The sequence below is a fragment of the Ruditapes philippinarum genome, unplaced genomic scaffold (assembly GCF_026571515.1).
Source record: "Ruditapes philippinarum isolate M1 unplaced genomic scaffold, ASM2657151v2 ctg1121_1_1_1_1, whole genome shotgun sequence".
NCBI classification, from domain to species: Eukaryota; Metazoa; Mollusca; class Bivalvia; order Venerida; family Veneridae; genus Ruditapes; species Ruditapes philippinarum.
In genome coordinates this window covers 33973-57877 of record NW_026863901.1, presented here as the reverse complement: position 1 = coordinate 57877, position 23905 = coordinate 33973, and the positions used below count along the sequence as shown (strand labels likewise).

Sequence of the window (23905 nt, the reverse complement as noted above, 5' to 3'; positions counted from 1 at the left end):
ATTTTTATTAAATAAAAAAAAGAAGAAAAATGATAGAAATAACAATCTCCCATCATTCAATTTTTGCATCATACATAGAAATTTTACAGCACTGTTTTAATAAGTGTTATTTTAACTTTGTATTATGAACTTTTACTATAGGCCTTGTTTTGTAAAATTGTCAGCTTGTTACAGTTTTATAACAAATCACAAGCACTTTATAAAATATGTATTTTTTTAGAAAATTTATACAGCTTTTTGTGTGCCTTATAAATAATAAAAAAATAATAAAAACACAGAAAGATGAAATTGATACATTCCACAAGTAATTACAATTCCATGGTTAAATTTATTTGTTGAAAAATTAGATTTTATTTTTTTTTCTTTTCTTTTAAAATTAAGATGCAAGAACTTTTATTGTTGACTTAAGAAGTGTTTTTTTATATAAGTCAATGAAACAAGTTATTGAACAGTGTGAAAATTTATGTTAAACTTACCTTACTTTTAACACTGTTTTATGTATGTTTTGAAACCATTTCTTCAGCACCATACACATAAGTTTTTTTTTCTATCTTGCCAAATGTGTGAGCTTTGTTTCTTCAGGTAATTGATTTGCAAACTAAATCTTTGCATGTATTTTTGATTATTTTTAATTCTTATTTACTTTTTATTTTATTATATGCTGAAACTAAAGTGTGTTACAAAATTTAGTTTAATCTTTTGTTAGGTTGTACTAACTGTTTTTAATGCAAATAGATTGTATTATTTGTAGAGACACCTGTATATCAGAGTACCTGTTGGAATCAAAAGTGCCACCAGGATAGAGCTTAGCCAACCTGCACTTCCATGCAGTCTGGCCAGGTTTGATAATGTTGGCAGACTAACTTGTAATTTTCACCTTGATATACCTAAAATTGATAATGGACAGTTCCAAAAATGAAAGCTGGACAAGTCCATTTAAAATATTTAGCATTGTAAGGGTTTAAAAAAGGTAAATAGAATGCTTGTAAACCAAATGTAGTATAGTATAGTATACCTTTATATTGCTTATATTTTTTTTTAAATAATACATTATTTTATAGCTAATGATAGTTATTATTTGATAATGAGTTATGTGTTCACATATAGAGTTTTGTTGCCACAGTTACAAGAAATGTTGCCAACTGATTCTATCTTAATTCTAAACTTTGAATGAGCAAGAAAAATTCTTCAAAATTAAATTGTCTACAATTTTCAATGTTAGACTTGCCATCCAGAAATTGTATATAAATATATATTTGCTGTTTCTAATCTATGGAAGTTTAATTTTACTTTTGGTCTTTTCAATGGCTAAGTCTTCATAATCAATACTGTGAGAAGCTAATTTTTGCACAAATTTACCAAAAGATATTATTTATTTGCTATTTATTTTATTGTATATACATATAATAAAAGTGTGTTTTATATAAAAATGCAAAAATTGTACATGTACTGCTGATTTTGTTTGAAATGTGTATAGCCATGTAACATAGAAAAAAAAGAAATCTTTTCAGTTGTAGTTATAGATTAGGTTAAATTAGATAACTTTGGGGTTATAAGAGAACATAAGATTTAGGCCAACTATTAGTTGAATGCTTAGAATTAATTCACATTTCTTTTTATCATTTTTTTTCTGGTTTTATGTACCAGTTCAATAGTGTTGCACATCGGCTATTTTTGGCCTACATTACTTTTTAGCTAAAATTTTTGAGTAAATAGCACAATTCATCACAGATGTAAATGGTAAAACCCCATCACATGTCGTTGTGATATTTAAATGGGAAAATGAAACCCAGATAGGTAAAATTAACCGATCATAATTCTAATAAAACAAGTCAGTCATTATATATGATATGCCTGGCCATTTTTCAAGGTGCTGATTATGTTGTTATTTTTAGTTTATGCATATATATACTTTGTATCATTCTTTTTAACATATGTATATACATTTTATATCACATTACTTAGCAACATATATCCATGTCATATTTTACTAGTTTATTTTACAAAATATCAGTAACCCTACCTGGAAGTAAGGGTTACATTGTTATGTTTATAGTCAGAACATTTTATAAGCTGGCTAAATAATTCCATTTTTCTGTTATTGTTCAATTTATGATTGTTATTTTAGTAAGTTTTTTGGGGAAAAGAATTGAAACCAATTTGTTCTTTTTGTTAAATCAGTTATTCTTGTAAAAAAAATACAGAAAAAAAAAATCAAATTTTGACACATTTCTGTTGGTATGAAAAGTATGGGTAAAATTTTAAGAAGAAAAAAAACTACTATATATACATATATAGCCGGCACCATTTCATGTCAGTATATTGCTTTACTATATCATATTGGTATGTTTAAAAGTTTTATGGTATAAATATAGACTTATGCTTACTTATATGGGTATATTTGGTTGTAAGCCCATCATTACCAATTATAGGTCAAGTCAATATTAAATTACTAGCTGGTATCCATGAATAATCTGCTTTTGACTAAAAGTTCACATCTGTTTGGAACATATAAAAAGGTTAGTGAAATATCAAAGACAAGAGTTGTGATAAACATAGTTTACAGGATCCCAGTGCCTTTTTTTATTTTTATGCAGTGTTGTCTCATAATAGGCAAAAGGTTGTCAAACTTTACACATTTGACTTTGAAATGAAGCAGTGTCTTCAAAGGGTGATATATTAATGTCTTATCTTAAAGAAATGTTATCAAATGGGCATGTCAAATTTTGAAGATTTGTGATTTGCTTTTAGTGTAAGAAATGATGTTATAGACAAAGCAAATAAAATTCAAAAATGATATTTGAATGTGTTTTTCAACTAAAATGAACGGAAGAATAATTGACCTGCAGAATTAAAAGAAAGATGTGTTAGATTAAAGTCATTACTATTAGAGTAATGTAAGCTAAGCTCACACTTGATTTTGCAGCATGAATGTCAGGTCTAGTTTGTCATTATCTCACACCACTGTATTCAATGTTGCTGACATGTCTGATTATTTTATGATTATGTATTGTTACAATAAACAATGTGAACCAAAAACAGAGTTTGTCATGTTCTTCAACTAAAATTATGTTATGTTATGTAAACTGAAAACAAGAATTTGTCATGTTTAAAATGTAGTCTTTGCACATACTTAGTAACTGAAGATGGTGCCTTAATTTGACTAGTTTCTTAAAGGAACTCCACTGAGGTTCAAAAGCCTAAAAAGACAAAATTTAAATTTCTTACAAAGATCAGCAACAAAAAGGTATGCAAAAGATAATTAAGAAATATACTCTGAAATATATTGATAGTTGAAATTTGTGCTACTGTTCGCCCGATTGAAGTGAAAAGTGTAGCACTTCTTTTCAATTTTTTGGTGTTTTCAATAATAATTCTGGAAAAACAAAGGGAGTGATTGATCTGAAATTTGCACGCAAGTTATTGGTCTTGATCTACATCAAATTGAACATTATTCTTAGAATTATTTTCATATTTGTAATGTCGAAAACCTCAGTGGAGTCCCTTTAAGGTTATCACAGTCAATGGAATTCTTGGAAAGATGAATACTACTGTCAGAGGAAACACATGTAGAAAATTTGCTGGAGGTCATTTGTTCTACTTAAATGCAGGTTTACGCCTACAATAATGCATGAAAAACATGCTGGAAAGTTGCCACATGATAAATAAATAAAAATTTAACAATGGTTAAAAAAGAACATGTAACAAATTCAAGATTATTTAGAATTCTGAATATTAAATTATCATATTTCTTTTGAGAAGTTCATTCATGGGTGCCAAGCCCTTGCAATAGAAAGTAAAAAGTTTCATAGTGTCATAATTTTTGTTGTGTTCTAGTGTCTGTAGACACACAGAGTCATGGTGGTATCGGTAATTAATAATGAGGTGCTCTTGCTGTCAATTTATACACAAATGAATTTGTGACTACGAAATAAAGCATCATTGTTCATTATTAATGAAAAATTTGTACACAATTCACATGAAATTAAACTTCATATAGGCCTTCATCTCTATAATGTAGACTCTATAATATAGAGCATATTAGTAGCATAGTTTGAACAACAGTAACTCCCAGAAGGGCAATGTGAATGTTCTTTAGGTAGATCACATTTCGATTAGGTTAGAAAAGTGCACCAGCTTTTTATGGAAATCACATTTTCTAATTCACAAGTAAACACTGTTAGGTTATAACATTAACAAAAGTTGCAATGGGTATATTAAGTAAGTGTCAAGAGGTGTGGATTTTCTCATAAACATAAGGATAAAGGATAACTTGGTTTAAAGAAATCGCACTGTTCTTCAGTCAGAAGACAAATGGGATTATATTCTTTAGATGTAGGACTATCAGATTTATGGATCTTGAAAAGATTATGACAAATGTTTAAAGCAAATCCATAAAATATAATGAAATTTAGTGCCACAGAAGTAAATCTAGACATGTATGTAAATACGACTGGAAGAAACATTTCAGATTTGAAGTAAAGTAATTGAAAAAGCAACAAGTCGTTATCAAATCCATTGTTGAATACCCACGGCCAAACCATTATGTTACTAGTATGTTACATGTTAATCAGCAATGAATCAAATCATAACAATAAAAGTTGTTGAAATATTGGCAACGCATAGAACTTTTCATATGATTATTTTGTAGGTGATTAAGAACAACCTTTTCTATTTGGAAACAAATCTATCCTTGTTAAAGAACATGAACGTGTAAAACTTAACAGTGTTAATTTTGTTACTAAATAGAAACTGGACAATGATGGCTGGGAGGGATTGTAAGCTAGTTCTACATATATATAAACTACATTATTCAAAAAGTAATGTACACCTGGCAAAAACTACACACCCACTTGTTGAATCATCCTTTGAAAAAATCAACACCACCAAAATGATATAAAGTACGGATGCAATGGAGTTATCATGATTAATTTATGTATTTGAATGAGAAAGATATGTCAAATGTCAAAATTCCCATTGCAAAAATATGGTTTTTCAAAAGTCCAAGTAATATTACTAAGCATTTATCCAGACTTTGAACCATATCAAATAATTCAAGTACAAAAACATTAAGTACATTCTAGAGCTAGTTCAACAATTCGCCTAAAGGTCATGAGGAAATTTGACATTTGTATCAACAAGCAAAAATGATGCACTTTTATTTGATCATTAGTTTCTTAACCCTCTCCAAGCTGGAACTGACATTGATAAACCTTAGTAACCAGTATAAAGTTAGGACAGCCAGCACATCTGTACAGACTGGATTTATATGTTTGAATGACCAACTTCTAATTTTCATGTCAACTTCCCAAAATTGATAATGGACAGTTCCAAAACAGCAACTAGACAAGTCCACCTATGAAATTCAACAGATTAATGGTTATGCAGCTTTAAACACCTCATACAATTGACAAACTTTAGTTCCTGTAAAAATTTTACAAATTATTACTATCATATATCAATTGTTAACTTTTTCTTTGTGTTTATATTCATTTCATAACACTCAATATTTTACACATAATTGATGAATGTTAGTTTTCAACACTGTTTTTCTAAAAAATAAAAGTATTAGAAGAGTTTTATACAGATTTCTGGTCTTTGCACTAGAAATCTTGTAGACAGACTTACCAATGTTTCAAAGATGTCATAACACACCAGAGATAGAAAACAACTATAGGTAATTATCTATGAACATTTATTTGGCAGATCTAGGTAAATCTGGTGCACATAAAGCATGTTTATATAAACAGATAATTGCACTAAAAGCATATGGATGAATGCAGTATCACAGAGTTTAAATGAGGACGGAATAATTACAATCTTTGTAATAATACAATTGTAATAAAACAACATATATCCAGACAAACTACCTCACAACAACAATGCTGTATTAAATAAACTAATTACGTCTGGGTTTGAGGCAACTAAATGTTTTTACATTTCAAGAAACTTTTTAATTTTACATTTCATAGAATAATAAAATGAAAACTCAAGCTTTTACATTAAAATAAAATATTTAATAGAGTCCTAGAAAAATACATCAGAAACAAAAATAAATGTTTACATGTATCTCTGTACAATGTAAATGACATCATGAGGTTGGGTTAATTTTGTGACAATATAATTACATTTATGTATTTATTAAGTGCAAGAGGTGAAAATAATTTAATCTATGTGAACTGTTGTGCTGCCTCATGGTAAAAGAAATTTAACTAGAAAATAAATGTATACAAAAATAAAAATAAATGTATGAAGAAAAAAAGACCAATGTGAACAAAATATTTCTGTATACATGTTATTCAAATGGGTGGTCCTTGTGTGGTTCTAATTGTTTTCCAGCAAATTGTAATAAGATTAAATACTCACTTTCATTAATATATTTCACTGGTACTTATTGTTGCATTTTTACTTTAGAGTAAACATGGCGTGATCAGTGAGAATAACATGTGGGTCAATCTGCCATGTTTCAGGTTGTGCTTGGTATGCAAATTAACATATATTTGGATTACCAACAGTGTTTGTGGGGACACTGTAATAGCAAGGGACTATCATATGATATAACATGTATTAATGTGCCCTCAATTATATATAAACAATACAGTTTTCTATCAAACATTTATGACAAAGAACACTTTTCTATGCAATAAAATAAAATGAGGTACATTATATATGAATAATCATTTAAATGAATCTTCTAATATTGTCATTGTTCAATGTTATAAAAAGCTGATCTATTATATTTATACAATGTTTATTGCATATTTTATGTAAGTGCAGATATATTTGGAAGACATTGTTTCAACACCATCTCTTTTTCTCTGAATCACAAGTCAAGAGGTCAAAATGTGTGCCTGACATCAGTATTATTGTGACCTTGACCTCAGTGTCTTCTTGACCTTGACTTCCCACTTCTGTCTGTAACAAGTACTCCATCTTCATCATATCCAAGCATTCTCCGTAACTTTAATATCTCTGTTTTATACCTATATGAGAATATTAAAATAGTATACACATTTCCATTTATACATATTTACCAATACATGTATTTTATACAAAATCAAATATCATAATCTTCTTCTTTGTAAGATTATGAAATTACACTAAACATGTATATAATATGCCAGAGATTTAGAGATATGATCTCAGACAGAAAAATAATATTCAAGTTTTAAATTAATACTATTATTTGGCAAATTTTCAGCTATAATTAACTTCTTTAGTTCTAAAGACACCTCTATGCACAGGCTCGTTGAAGAAAAAACAACAACAACAAAAAACTATCTTCTGTTAACTAATGGTATATTTTATCACCTCTTTACTAAAACTGTTCTTTAATTAAAAAATTCAGACTGAAGTAAATAAGGGTTCATAGAAGCACACACAGACAGAGTGATTAGTTGAATAATAAAACATGTTGTAATTTTGTCCTTACTTTCCTAGATGGTTGTCTATATAGTCCTGGCTTTCCTTTAATTGTTCCTTCAGCACCTCGTTTTCACTCAGTAATTTTGTCCGTTCATCTTCAAGCTGACGTTGAGTGTTTAATGTGAACTCTCTCAGCTTCTTCCGTAACTGTGCCCAAGTTTCTGGAGGTTTTTCCCCAGGTCTGACAAAAAGACAATCATTGATTAGTATGACAAATTAAATAAAATTTATTTTGAATCTTTGATCCATATTGCTTTAAAAAGACTAGTGTTGTGTTTTTAAAAAAAACAACAACTCAGAATTCATTTTATAACATTCCCCTCCCCCATACATTTATGAAAATCGTGCAGTTGATGTTTAGATCTTGTTATTGCGAATGATTCATTTTTTTTTTTAATCTACTCACCTTAATGTCAGTTCTTTATAGTCATCTGTGAATCCATACTGAAAATATTAAATGAAAATAAATATAAATATAAAGTTTCTTCAGCATTCTATTGACATAGAAACATATTGGCAGTATTCATGATCATAATTTTGGTGTTTTACATAGATTGAAGGTAAGTGCTTCAAATTGTATTAACCAGTAAACATGACTGAGTTGTCTCCCATACCACAAATAATTCTAGTAAAAATATTTCCTCATAAAAAGGCGACTATCAAGGTTAGTTCACCAAAGATTTCTTTTATTTCTAATCACTGATTTAGTATTAAAAAGCTAGTAATTGAATATACAGTAATGGATTAAATCTTGCAGTGTTTACAATGCCAGGGTATTACTTTATTGGACTCCTTACTAGCTGTATATATATACATTTAAGAATTTTTGGAGCTCTGTGCATTCATATTAAAAACAGAAACTAATTTATAATATTATATTCCAGAAGAAATTAAAGGTTGTCAACTGAGGTCGAAAAGCCTTAAAACATAAAATTTGAAATCTTTACAAAGATTAAGTGAAACACTTAAAAATGGAAAAATCTATAAAAGAAAGATACCTAAAATTAAATTGAAAACTGGATTCATAGCAAATTTGAGTGAAAAGTGTTACAATGCTTTTCATTTTTGGGCCATTTGCACAATAAAAATCTATATACTGGAAAAACTGGGTGAGTGAATGAGCTGTTAATTTGCACAAAAGTTATTGGTCAGAACCAACTTCAAATGGTTCACAAATCTTGGAAAAATATCCGGTCCTGTCATGTCAAAAAACCTCAGTGGAGTTCCTTTAATGTTTAACCAAAGAATAACATTAGAAGACTATTGAAATAAGATTAAATTAAGTTCCTATAAATTTTCAAAGAAAATATTTCTATATAACCATTAACTATCTAGAATCAAAGCACATGTAAATAGTATTCATTTACTTTATTTTTTATGGAGTTAAGTTGGTCCCTCAGATCATCTCTCTCAGACTTTAGTCTATTAATTTCTTTCAGATGGTTAGTTGTGATGTCAGAGTCAGACATATTTAGTTTGTTTTCATCTGGGCCAAGATCTACTGGATCCATTCCTCTCTGTTCACATGTTAGCCTCAAGTTTCTACAATAATGATAAACAATTTAAAGAGTAGTGTTGACATTGTATTAAGCTGTCTCAATCCAAAGACCATGGCTTTGAGCCCTATTAGGTTCACCTTAATCCAGGAACCATGTATTCCAGCTCTTCTGGGGTCATTTCAATCCAGGAACCATGGATTTGAGCCCTATTGGGTCACTCAATAAAGGAACCATGGATTCGAGCCCTACTTGGGTCACAACTGTATTTCATATTACACCAGTACTGATTTGTTCCAGTAAGCAGACTCAAAGACGTTCAAATAAGCCACAATCCTTCTTAATACTAACTTTAAATGATAAACTAACATTTAAATCCAAGACTTTATGTAGTGGATGTTTCATGAACTGATATTTGGAACAGTTTATTGGTAATAAAAAAGTTAAACCATCAAAATTTAAAATTTAGCTGAATCACGTAACAGTATGATATATATAAGACTTGTTTGGCTCTATATGTATATTTGTAAAGAAACAATTTATCTTTTGTCAGTAAATATATTACAGCGTTTACTGTGTATAATTCCTACCTGTAAGCCACAAGTAGTTCCTCATATTTATGAGCAAACTTTCTCTTCTGTTCCCGATATTGTTGTGCAGCTTGACTGAGCTGGTCCTCACGATCTTTGTGTGACATTGTGATATCCTTCAACATGTTATCAACATATACCTTCATCTTCTTCTCACGTTTAGCATCGGGCACGCCTCCACCATTGTCCATATAGTCCTGTATGATAAAACAGTGTTGTGTTTTTAACTTTTTTAGTCATTACATAAAAATCATCAAGTAAAAGTACATCAAAAGGACTAGTAAAACATGATAAATGTAAACACAGCTGTATAAATATTCCCGAGAAATGCGTTTGAAATTATACAAATACAAAACACAAACTGACTGTGTGAATATTTGAGACAGTTTTTTCTCAGAATATCATACAAACTTTCCCCCTTTAGTTGTCTGAATTTATCTCCAGCTTCATGATATACAATAAGTGGGTATTTCCCAAACAAATGTTCCTGAGTCTGCACTTACCACGGTATATCAGTGACTACCAACATCTCTAAATAAATCACTTTAATCACCAGTTGTTACAGAGCGGAATGGCAGGGATAAATGATAATATTTACTTTACTCAAGACATAAACTCCTGAAAGTCCCTAATTTAGCAGAAAAGACAAAGCTTTTTGCATGAGATCTTTGTTCATTTTCAATCAGTTAGTTGTTAAGCATAATTATTTAGTAAAAAACAACTTCAGTTAAAGTTAGGTCCCAAAGATGATTTACCAATCAAGAAGATAAGATTCTACTAGAGAATTGTGACTTACAGAGATATCCTCAACATATTTGATGAGCCTCATTCTGAAATCTTCACCAAGATCCTTACATTTATGTTGTAACCTGTTTACTTGAACTTCAAGCTGTTCCTTGTCACTGCGGGCCATAATCAGTGCCTGAAAATAGTGTGTTATATTAACCCATAACCTTGTGGTGACAGATCCTATCCATGCAACCAGTGCAGACCAAGATAAACTAGCACATCTGTGCTGTGTCTAATCAAGGTTTGCATTATTTGCTTTTCAGTCAATAAATATTTTGATATTTTCATAAAATGATGATTGATGATTGAAAGCTGGAAAAGTCTATTTAAGATATTAAACATGGTATAAGGGCTTAATTTGTGAAAAAATTACAAAAAGAACAACAAGCCCAAAATAGCCAACATGTCTCTTATCTATTAAAGTCACAAAGAATAATTTTGATGAGATTGAAAGATCTATTTCATTCATGCCACATTTTCATCATACAGACAAACTTAGATCGCTCAAACTCGGGAGGCCTGTCCAAATCTTTTCGAGAAATTGGTAGTTCATACAAACTGAGGTAGACGCATTATCATGTACATGTATAATAGGACTGTATCTTACTTGTACTAAGGACATTGATGTGAACATTATTCAGGTTACATCAGTCAAATTTAAAATATGTCTACATAATTCTTTGTGAGTGCGCCTGTTTGTCTGCAATACCTCATTTCGTCTAATTATTGAGTATGCGCATATAACAAATTACTATAAATAGAACTTTCCCAGAAACAATCATTTTCCTGCTTTGACAACTTTAATTTTACAACTATTTCTTCTAATTTTTGTTTAAAAAACGGCTAATAAAATGCTAACTTACAGCATTGATTTCTGATATTTTGTGTTGTCTTTCTCTAGCCAGATTTCTAGCATCTTTGAGGTCTCTCTGCAGGTCAGCACTGTAAAATATTGTCATACAAACAATCATAAAACATATTCCAATTTTTATCTGTTATGATGAATAACAATAATAATGTACAGCAAGAACAATTATATGCTTTATGATCCAAATCACTTAATGGTGGTGGTGGTAATGGTAGTTCTTACTCCGGATCATGGCAGTAAGTCGCAATGAATTAACCAGAGCACAGTTCGGTCACTGTATCACAAAATGGTATCTTGACAATAATATTAATAAAAAATAAAGTAGTAAATAAAGTTAAAAAACGTTTATGTTATATGGTGTATTTTTTTTGAAGTGGTATTAAGAAATGACAATATACATATATATTTCTATGGTAATATTATAATATATTATGTACAATCACATAATAAAGAATTCATTTAAACTTAAAAGTTCAAAACAATTAGGTTTATATATGCATGCTAGCTTCTGACACTGTAATTAAATCTGTACATACACTTGCTGCGACATTTTCCCAGACTCGTCTCCATGTTCCCGGCGTAGTCTATCCAACTCACTTTCATATCTCTTCTTGTTGGCAAACAGCTGTAATAAATATTTATGTGTCATATGTAAATGTATTTTCTTATTTTTTGCACAAATTTACAAAGCAAATTTACATTGCATAATAAAATCATGCTCCTTAAACCTTTAAATAGGAAGCTGTTTCACATTTAGGGTGTCAGGATAAAAATATTACATTCCTAACACAATGAAACAATTTGTTTCTCCTGAAATGTTTTCTATAATTTGTAAGATCAGTGTATAAGATATTTAATCATTTTGGTTACATTTTTTGTTGTTTTGCAAATGCTTTTTACATGTTGTTTTGCAAATGCTTTTTACAACACCACATATCTGAAACAAAAATGGTTTGACTTCAAGCTTATGATGAAATCTATGAAATAAGAACCTACCTGAAGTTCATAGAGTTTTGCTATACTATTTTGAGCATTAATTGCAGGCAACATTTCTCCTTTATTACTTAACTTTACTTAACTTTCTATTATTCCTTTATTAAACCTCAACATTCCTTCATTTTTTTTATTTAAGTCACCACACATAAAACCAATTTATCAATACTTTGTTTTAAGTCACCACACATATTAATAAACAACTTTCTTTTATGACTATTTCTATTCTGCAATGACAACCCAGAACCTTTTTTACTTCCAGTGTCCCAACAGCTGATAATCAAGCTTCATTGTCTTATATTGTTATATACATGATTTAATGTGTTTGTCCTTTAGAAGCAGTCGCTACCTTTAAAACATATCATTCAAAAGCTTTCTTTTTGTAAAAGTAGTACATATACTAAGTTAATAGGTAATATTATTTGTTTATAATTGTTTGTATGTTTATTGAAGTGATCATGTGTATTAAAACAATAGGTTTAACTGGTCTGCTAGGTCTAGTGTAACCTGATATCACATTGTAGAAACATTACACATTCTTCACTTGTTTTACAATTAAACATTGTATATCAATTAAAAGTGACAATATGCCCAACCAAGGGTATATAGTGAGTGAACAGGTATAAGTTTACATTTTTGCCATAATACCTTTTAATTTAATAATTTACTTCCCATAAACAATAAATAATGCACAGATCAAAAAAAAAATTCTGTAAATATCTATTAGAGTTTACCTATAAAAAAGAGTGGGGCAGTCTTTTTATATTTTAGGCAGATTTAGAATTTTATCCTGCACATTTTCCAACTGTTTTATCAACTGCTGGTCAGACACCATTTTAACAGTCAATCTTTTGATATATAAAGTCAATTCAGGTCAACTTGACTATGATAATATGAGCATAATGTAATTTAAGATATGATCTATTTGGTAAAAGAATGTAACTTAATAAAAATCATTAGGATAACTGGTTAATATGTTCCAATATACTCTCATACTGTGAGTACGGGGCTCATTATTTGATAATTTAAAGACAAATAAAACTGGTAAATTCTAGTTTTTAAATAAAATTATTTCTCTATCATGATAAGATATTAATTTCACTGATTTTGAAACTAAGAAGATTTTGGAAAAAAAAATATGTTCCAACCTAAACCTTCCAAGACTAAAGAGGACTTACCGACTGCTCAATAGATTCCCTATCTCTCTGAGTACCAAGGATTTCATCTACCTTCACTTTACCCGAGGATTTTTGTATAACAATGGCCTTCACCCTGTCTATCTCTCTATCTGCCTCACCGGCGTTATAGCCGTCACCGTTGTTCAGTATGGCCACTTGTTTCATCAAGGCAGCTTTCGTGTTGACCAAGTTTAACAACTCAACACTCATCTCCTCATTTCTGTCTCTCTACACAACAAGTGAACACTTGTTATTAATGTATGTACATTTTACATATGAATAGTTTTAATGCCAGTTTATACAGAATTTATTTTAGTTTTAATGTGCAGGAAGCTAACTCGCTAATTGAACACAATCTCTCATCTGTTCCTAAAACTAACCAGTACAGACCAGAGTGTAAAGTTTCTTGCTCAAGAACCACAACTTGCCCATGATGGGGTTTGAACCCACATGGCCAGTGATCCTTAGATTAAGTACTACTCATGTGTCAACCACACGGCCAGTGATCCTTAGGTTAAGTACTACTCATGTGTCAACCACACGGCCAGTGATCCTTAGGTTAAGTGCTACTCATGTGTCAACCACACGGCCAGTGATCCTTAGGTTAAGTACTACTCATGTGTCAACCACACAGCCAGTGATCCTTAGGTTAAGTACTACTCATGCGTCAACCACACGGCCAGTGATCCTTAGGTTAAGTACTACTCATATGTTAACTACTTGGCCTTACCACCACAATGTTGGTAAAATGGTAAAATTCCTCAGGCAAATGGAACGTTTTCTTGAAGTCTAAGTACATCATAAATAATATCACTTGTACAGAAATAATGTAAGAATGTTTGTGCATGATTCTTTAGGCAAGTAACTTTAAACATATCTATTTGTATAAACCTGAGTGACTCAATCAGTGAAAAGGATAGAAAATCACATAACATGTCAAATAAAATATTATGCAAATTTTTAGATTTACCTCTTTTTCATGTTCTCTGACAAGGGCAAGATAGTTTGTTTTCAAGACAACATATTCATCAGCGAGATCTTTACGATCTTTCTCCATTTCAGCAAGACGTTCCTTGCTGTGTTTCGCCTGACGTACAGCTCTATCTCTCTCCTGTTGTGCCTCCAATAACTCACTCTCCAGTACTATAATCTAAAACATAGAAACATTTTTATAACAAAGTGGTAAATATATCTTAAGTCTTAAAATCAAAATGAAATTGCTGAGGGACAGATCTTTGTGCTTTATAAAAATGAGTTATCATTCACAAACTGTTTGCTCTAATATACAAACAAATACATATATGTATTTTTGACAAAATACTAGTGATGAAAATATCACATGTACATTTAGAAGTTATAAAAGTTATAAATAAAGAAAGATAACCCTAGTCGAAATAATGTTACATAAAAACTTTGCCTTGAATAGATAACATGGGTATCAAAACTCGATATGTTCAAATTAAACTTGACACGGAGAAAGGTTGTCTAGTGGTTAAGTTGTCTGCCTCTCAACCCAGGGATTGTGGGCTCAAGTTCTGCTTAGGTCAGGACAATTTTACTCATATTATACCAGGGCTGGTGAGAATGAATACGGAAGTGTGTTCCAGTGTGCTACAAATAAGCTTCATTATTTCATCATGATCAACCTTAAATACAATCTAAGATATAGAGGATATTGAATAAGTGTAAGTTTAATACTCATGAACTAATTGAACGAGTTGAATAAAATTATATTATGCGAGCCTCTGGCGAGCATATTATTTTATTCAACAAGTTCAATAAATTAAGTAATGAACTTACACAAATTTATTATTCTTTTTATAATATACCAAAAATAAAGACCGTTTGAAGTGAAAAAGAACCATTTTTCATTGATGCGCCGACAGTGTAATGGTAACATTTTGTGCGTCTTAATGCTATGTTTATATAATGCAAATGATGTCACGTCAAAGTATATGCACAGCCGTGCAATACCAGATTTAAGGAGTCGAAAAATATACAAATTTATATTTTTAAATTAGATAATATTGATAAATACCTTGTTTGTCAGCTCAAACTTGGTGGCCTCAGCCTCCTCCAGTATCTTATTATTTTCTATGTTCATCTCAACCAATGTCTGTGACAACTGTACATTAAAATAAAAACCTTTAAGTCATGAAAAATCATGAACACATCTAGTACCCCAGGCACAGTACTGACTCAAATTTAACTTACAATTTGTTGAAAATTAGTGGTTCAATATACCAGCTCTAAGCTGATAATATGTTAATTTAGATCAGTTCTTATCACATAAAATATCCTGTATCTGAACTTGTACACCTCTGCATTGATCACTTTGTAAATCCTTTAATCATCCAATTTTGTTTTTAAAATATTCAAACAGATAAGAAATGGTTTAAATGGTTATGATGATATCATAAATATGATTTCCATCTCATCAGCTGTGAAATGAGCAAAATGTGTTGCAGAATGTGTTCATTATAGAGGTGCTATTATGTACTAAAAGAAATACATGTAAGTTTTTAAATGTCATATACTGCATCAGGTGTCCAAGATTGCAAGCCAGTATCTATCTGCCCACCTTTACAAATACTATACTAATGACAATTTTTGGACCTTAATTGATATACCAGTATTTTAGGTTACACATGGCAGTTTCATTCAAATTCCTCATAAAACATCATCATTCAATTAATAAAACATATGATAACGTCACCATAGTGCAATAACTGGTTAACTCCGGTTAAATTTTGAAGGATTTAACCCGTTATTGCACTATGGTGAGATAAGTAATGTTAGTAAGTTAAAATTTCAGCAGTATTAGTTGATGAATACCTTGAGTTTGCTCTCTTCTGTAACCAAAAGTTCCTGTGATAGATCGGTCTTTGTGTGAGCCAGGGAGCCAAACTTCTGCTGTATACTCTCATTGCGGACACGTAGACGCTCATTCTCCTCTCGTAACCGCAGCTACAACAACATTTATACATTAATTGCTCCCATAACCTTAACTACAACTACATTAATACATTAATTGCATGTAATAATTTTTTTATATCTTATAATATAAATTATTTTCTTTCTAATTTACTGGTGGCTGAACGTCTGTAGTATCCCATTAGGTAACATTTCAGTCCTTCAGTAACTGAAGTGCTTTATCATTTTGAATTTTTTTAGTTTAATACCCACATCAGTGAAAGGTAAATGACTTGAAGTCTACAACCTTATTAACATCGGCCAGTGGTCTGATTACAGGAGTATTCATTAAATTCAGTAATATTTTAACATTTGTTTAATCCAGAGGTTAAACAAATTCATTACTTAGATATCTCTCAGTAAATATCTTTAATGCAATATTTTACATAAATGGCTGATCTCATGTAGTATTTTATGTTTAACTGAAAAATAACAAACTCTATAATGGATAAACACTTACCCTGTTGAATTTATATAATAGACATATACCATGTTTAAATGTTACTAATATGCCATATTTTTATGAAAAAATAAATAAAGTTGGCAAGCAACCTAAAGAGACTGAAACAATGTGCTAGCTGACTTGGTTCTTGATAAGTTAAATAGGTAATTCATTAACACTTCTGTAAATGTGAATTATTTTGTATAATTACATTTTCTGTTTCAAGACTTCGTATAGTCTCCTTCACATCTCCTGCGTTTGTCATTCTGGCAGCTATTGGTGCGGGACCAACACCAGACTGCTGCTGGAGGTCAATAATCCGAGCCCGATACTGCGTCAATAAGTTCTACAAAAATATACAAATACAATTATAAAAACATAACACATTGTCAATAGGTTTTCAAAATATATGTACAATTTTTAGTACATAACATACTGTCAATAGGTTTTACAAAATATATGTACAACTTTTAGTGCATTGCACATTAATTGTCAAAAGGTTTTACAATTTATATGTACAATTATTATGTTACATGTGATAATATAATGCTTATTTGATAATATCTTTACAAATAATGTTTTTTGGTACTTACAACATTGATTAATCTTCATTTGAGCATAATATTTATGATATAAAACCATAAAAATATTGAATTACAGGATCTTTTAGATATTATGCTAAAATTTTGTATCTTGTGGTCTATAATAATGTTTTACTGTAAGTTTTGTATTAATGTTAATGTTTCATATAAACGGAACAACAAAACTTTGTAGAATCATTACCTCTACCCAGCTAATCTGGCAACAAATGACAAACAACATAAAGGCCTAATAATCAGGACATAACTGGATTGAATCAAGAATAAAACATAAGATGATAGAAGAAAAGATAAGCCCAAATCACCTTCAAATACCTAGTTAAATATGCATTCTAATGCCCACTGGGTTCTAATTACTTAATTACTGAAGCTGAAAATTTGTAACTCAAAATTCTACAGTACTGGCTATAGTGTAATAAGATGACATTTGCAAATTTTCACATTATTTACATTGGAAAATACGCTTATATGTAACAGTATTACAACTGTTGAAAACTCTTCAAAATTTAAAATGCTTACAATGTTAAAAGAAAACATTTGATGAAAATAATTAAAATAAGGTCGTAAAATAGCATCTTCAAACTTAATGCTGATTGTTTGTATAAAAGAAATATCAAAAGATAAAGTACAGACATTTCCTCTAGTGAATCAGATCTTTCCCAAAATTTATGTTTTGTAAACTTTTTCCTAATAAAACATACAGATAGTGTAGCAATCCTGAAATTTTACTTATTATTATTTTTTTTTAACATTTTTACCATTTTCTTAATAATAACTTTTCAATTTTTGTCAACTTACATGTGTAACCCTATGCTAAAATTAAAACACCATTTTTGTTCTTTATTTTGAATAATTCATATCGGTTACAGCTACAAATTGTGAATTACTTTTCTGCACGGTTTAGTAATTACTTTATTACTTTTAAGTTAATTTCCTGGATTATCTAGTTCTGGTGTAGCACAAGGAAATATGACCTTGACTTAATTTATAATGGCTCAAACCAACAATCCCTGAGTTGAGAGGCAGACACTTATAAAACATTTGCCTGACAAACACTTTGTTTAATAATCAATATTACATACATGTGAACTTTTTTTCGATGATCAGGTGGGAGATTTTTCTTCAAAAAGAGGGAGATTTTAGAATTTGCAGTAAACAAAGAAGAAATTTCTGACATCAAAAATAGGGAGATTTCTTAAATTTGTGAAAATACCCCATATTTTAAGAAAAATCTTTGAAAATATGGCTGCAAAAAGTGGGAGTCTCCCGCTAAAAGTGGGAGAGTTCACATGTATGATATGAGAGAACAGATATCTGGTATTTTAAATATTTAAAGTATTAAAGATATACAAGGCTCAACTTTAAGTAAAATGCTTTTATTGCAAAAAAATTATTGAAATCTATCAAATCTTTACTGAATATGAACTGTGATAATGAACTATATAACTTGAATCATAAACTGTGTATGGGAAGCTGCATTCCAAATAACATGTACAAGTCAAGTGAAGTTGGCCATTTAGAAAAAAACAAACAAACAAAAAACTGCCAGTTTTCTTTTAATTACACTATGTTTATTATATTCACCTGTTGTTTGTATATTCATAATACAGTAAACTCCGCTTATAACGAACTCATTGGGACATTCAAAATCTGTTCCTTATATCCGGAGTTCCTTGTAAGCATATAGCAAATTAGTTCCTTGTATCAGGAGTTTTTATACCGAACAGATTTACATATAACGAACTGATTGTTAAACATCGTCCGTTATTTTTAAGAGCATTTGATTAAGAATAATTATTCATTCATTTCTTTTTTAGACACAATACCCAAGAGTGTACGTTTTGGAATTTAAAAATCCTTTGCTATTTCAATTTTAGTTTTACTCCCTTTCTCAATTTTTCATAAAACATCATATCTTGTTTCTATATCAGTGCTTTTCGTTTTCTTTCAATGAATAAGAATAAACAAGATTTTCCATTTTTCTTCCTTTTATATTGAATATCTTCTATTATATTTTAAGGGTGACTTTAACTAATGAAATATATAGATTTCTTTTCATTTCAATCCAGCATACTTTGTAGTTTTCTATTGATTATGTTTGCAAGCATGCGTGATTTTGTTGAAAACCGATAATTATTTTACTCGAGCAAAACTATTAAAGAAAAGAAATTATAGAATAAACGGAATTACCGTTTTATCTTTGTGACAAGAACTCAAGCTTAAAATATCCAAAATGAAAAACTATTACATACTTCGATACACATTCATTTTCATATATTGAATTACATACAACAATAAACGGTACATTCCGCGAGTTTTATTCTGTGCCATTGAAAACGAAAGTTGAAAATGCGGGATATATTTACGAATAGCCGATATTTGGAGTTCGTTGTAAAAGTGTAATTTTATGCACTTTTAACTAAATTGGGACTAAGAAATGAGTTCCTTATAAGCGATAATTCCTTATAACCGTGTTCGCTATAACCGTACATTTTTATATTAAATTAAGAAGGGCAAAATTCGGGCCAAAATAAATTGTTCCTTATTACCGGAAGTTCGCTATAACCATGTTCGCTATAAGTGGAGTTTACTGTATAGTCTGTGTACTCAAAACATGTTTATTTTACCTTTACAAAGGGACTGTGTAGCAATTATTAATTTTGTCATATATCGATTGAGCATAGTACATCTTTAAGCACATTTTAGGGAGTTTTCATATAGACATATAGGCAAAATTAAAACTGTTCAACAGACTTTCTTTAAACTTGGCATGTTCTTAGAATTTGATAACAGAAACATTTTGAGCGAAAAAAAAATTGGGGTCACCTTTCTCGTTTTTTGAGTAATCTGCCCCTGAATCAGAATTTTCTACTTATTTGAGGTCATTTAAAGGGCAGATAATTTATACAAACGTAAATTAATTATTGTTTTTACCTCTGGAGTTTTTCTTTTTATTGTTGAATACAATACACAATTACATGCGATTTCTTATATCGTTTCTGTTAATTTTTTACAATGAAAATAAAGGTACTTTAAATCCATAAGAATAGGCCAATTTTTAAGAAAAAATGCACAGGTTAAGAGAAGAAGTGGGAAAAAAACTATCCACTCTATATTTGTTCTTGAAATTTTGCATATTGACTAAGACGAAGGTAGGCTTCATGAAAATAAGAAGAAAAAAATGTATTGTTTGCTTCATTGTAAATTATCTGCCCTTGAATTTAATGAAAAAGTTCAATTCGAGGGCAGATAACTAGAAAATGAGAATGGTGATCCAAATTTGTTTTCGTTTACAATGTTTCTGTTATCATATTCTAATAACATGCCAAGTTTAAAGAAATTCTATTGAAAAGTTTTAATTTGGCCTATATGTCTATATGAAAACTCCGGAAAACGTCTTTAACCATATTAAAGAATAATTGAAATTAAATGTGTGTCTATAGAACATAAATAAAGGGGTGGAGTCTTTTCTGCCTCTAAATGGATGGAGTCTTTTCTGCCTCTATCAGCTATCTGCTTTAAGTATATTCTAAGTAACTAGAAAGAGGTTTTGATAGCTTGTCTAAAGAACTATAGGTTATGTTCTGTTACTTGTATGTTATTTGGTGAAACATGTACTGATGATGAATGTTCCATGTCAAATAGCCCTACAGCATGAAAACACATCATACATGAAAACATTTTAACCAAGCAAATCACAAAAAACATGTGTATAGTAAATATCATGTACATTTCCCTTCACCTAAATCAACATTACAGTCTAGTCCTAGAATCAACAAATTGTCAAATAAAACATCACAAATGTATGATAAGATGATAGTGAACTTCTTCGTTGTTGGACATTCTGACATAATCTAAAACAGCAGATTTATTGTGATTGAGATTTACCTAAGACTTAAGCCTGCCATGAGTAACATATACTTAAGTATATGATGGCTGTTTCAAGAATACTTGGGCCTAAAATTTAATGTAACAAGTTAATGTAATATCAAGTTTAATGTTATACCAAATTAAATGTTATATCAAGTTAATGCTATATACTATCATCTAAGGATGTTGACTGTCATCTTAATTCATACTTGATTTGAGCCGCGTCATGACAAAACCAACATAATGGGTTTGCAACCAGCATCGATCCAGACCAGCCTGCGCATCGGCGCAGTCTGATCAGGATCCATGCTGTTCGCTATCAGTTTCTCTACTTGTTATAGACTTTGTAAGCGAACAGCATGGATCCTGATCAGACTGCGCGGATGTGCAGGCTGGTCTGGATCCATGCTGGTCGCAAACCCATTATGTTGGTTTTGTCATGACACGGCTCATTTTATGCATTAAAACACACAGTGTTATTATTTACCACATGTTAGGACCAAACATTTCTAATAAAGAAATTACATCAATGTGAGATAATTAAACTTTATATGTAAGGGTTGAACAATCATAGTGTCTGTTAATATATAAGATGAAACCTAAATCAAGCCAATCTGGATGACTTAGAGAAAAAAAAAAAAAGGACTTTCTTCAAAAACAGACTTTAAGGGTCCATTTCTTTTGTCATTTTCTGTAGCTGAATAAGGTCCATATTTTTTTGTTAACAACTCAACACACTGATTTTCTTTTTACAGTTTATTGATTATGGCCCCTAAACCTAGCTTTGTTGCTCAAATAGAATAACACTATAAAATATGCCAATGTGGTATTTAAGCTGTTTTGATATTTTCATATAATTTTTAAAAACATATGAGCCACGCCATGACAAAACCAACATAGTGCGTTTGCAACCAGCATGGATCCAGACCAGCCTTCGCATCCGCACAGTCTGAGCAGGATCCATGCTGTTCGCTTACAAACCGTATAACAAGTAGAGAACTGAACTGCATGGATCCTGATCAGACTGCGTGGATGCGCAGGCTGGTCTGGATCCATGCTGGTCGCAAACCAATTATGTTGGTTTTGTCATGACGCGGCTCAAATAATCTCTCATGAACTGACATAATAGAACATAATCTGCAATTTCATCTATACTTATTTTTTTGTTTTTAATGATCTGTAGGGATCTAGATCCTCTATCTAGATTTTAATATGTAACTTAGGTAAATATATTTATAAACAAAGTAAATCTTTAGTCATCCACATATTAAAGTACATGTACATAAATGAAATTAGTAGTAGTTAATTAGTTATAAAAATATTAGATATTAAGTCTGACTACCAATAAATTAGTCTAGAGTTTTAGATTTACATTATTAACAAGCTACACACATTTCTGTTTACTGTTAGATAAGTTACAGCTATTAAAATATTGTCTGAGTAGAACCAAACTTAAAGAAATAATGAGATAAAGAAACAAATTTACCTGGGCATAACTGTCATTAACAACTGGGAAGTTCTTAACTTGTGTTACACGTGTTGTAAAGTTAAGTATGGCTGAGAGAGTCTCGGAATTGGGTGCTGGCTTCAGACACAAAATAGCATGAGATTTACAGTTCCCACCTAACTCGTCCTTTAGCAGTCGTGTCAGCTTAGAGTCACTGAAATACACATGTAAACAAATCCGAGATGTGCTTAATATACATGTATATACATACAATCTGTGCAATAAAAAATGCTTTCCTTAGCTTTCATCAGAAAAAAGTTGATGTTTATAAAGTAACAAATACATGTATATAGTAAAACCATTTTAACAAAATTGTAACAAGAGAAAAGAAAAATAACATGTAGGTAATGTTAAAGGAGAGACACATAATGCATAACAAATATAGATAATTTGATAGGAATAAAAAATCTTGTACAAAACACATGGATCATATCAATCCTTAATACACTGCCACAACCAAAATTGATTAACCTCTGTCAATATTATAGAGTCAGGTCAGTCTGTCTATCTTGCTTTATTGCTGGCAGCTATAGTTTTGTATTTTGATACTGAAATACCTTAAAACTTAAAATGGACCATTCCAAACAGACAGCTGGACAAGTCCATTTTAGAAACATCTAGAAGGTTAAGGATAAAAGACTTAACTACACAGTACCTATAGTTGATAACTCTGTCAGGGAATGGGTTTGAAGACAGTGATGTTACCACCTGGTTTAGGGCAATCAGAGCTTTACTCAGAGCTGGTCCTTCCCTTTGACGTAGTTGGTTAGGATCGTCAGAAAGCTTTTCAAGGCCAGGTAACTCAACCAGAGTAAAACGAGATTTGTTTGGAGATGGATTTTCTCCCACTAACTGTAAAAGACAAATCAATTTCAATAGATTTTTACTATAACACTTCTGTTTCTTTAACTTTATTAAAACAGCCTTACTGATATTTTTTATCTGAAATGATTTAATCATAATTAAACATAAATGCCAGAAGGACAGTGCAATATATTAACAAACGTTTTACTCCTATACTATAAACAAGAACTGTCGGAGGACAGTAACGCTCGACTATTCGAAAATTTGTCACAAGGGTGTTTCATTGAGTATAATAATGCTTACCTATATGAATACATAAAATTGTCCGAAAAGGTACAAACTCTTCAAGTTTCAATACATTCCCTTCAGTA

At 30.5% G+C, this 23905-nt stretch overlaps 1 protein-coding gene across 1 annotated transcript in view; it reads right to left on the bottom strand.

The window, feature by feature from the left end:
- Window positions 1–5678: 5678 nt before the first annotated feature.
- LOC132723756 (coiled-coil domain-containing protein 78-like) overlaps window positions 5679–23905 on the bottom strand; it is a 30322-nt gene continuing 12095 nt past the window's right edge. Inside the window, exons 6-20 of the mRNA XM_060708533.1 lie at window positions 23386–23582; window positions 22710–22884; window positions 16966–17100; window positions 16175–16306; window positions 15378–15464; window positions 14310–14489; window positions 13340–13567; window positions 11705–11793; window positions 11164–11242; window positions 10308–10433; window positions 9512–9708; window positions 8793–8967; window positions 7832–7869; window positions 7433–7606; window positions 5679–6983 (exon numbers count right to left, since the gene is read on the bottom strand). Of these exons, the coding sequence (XP_060564516.1) occupies window positions 6881–6983; window positions 7433–7606; window positions 7832–7869; window positions 8793–8967; window positions 9512–9708; window positions 10308–10433; window positions 11164–11242; window positions 11705–11793; window positions 13340–13567; window positions 14310–14489; window positions 15378–15464; window positions 16175–16306; window positions 16966–17100; window positions 22710–22884; window positions 23386–23582 (2115 nt within the window). The 3' untranslated portion in view covers window positions 5679–6880. The remainder of the gene's footprint in view (window positions 6984–7432; window positions 7607–7831; window positions 7870–8792; window positions 8968–9511; window positions 9709–10307; window positions 10434–11163; window positions 11243–11704; window positions 11794–13339; window positions 13568–14309; window positions 14490–15377; window positions 15465–16174; window positions 16307–16965; window positions 17101–22709; window positions 22885–23385; window positions 23583–23905) is intronic.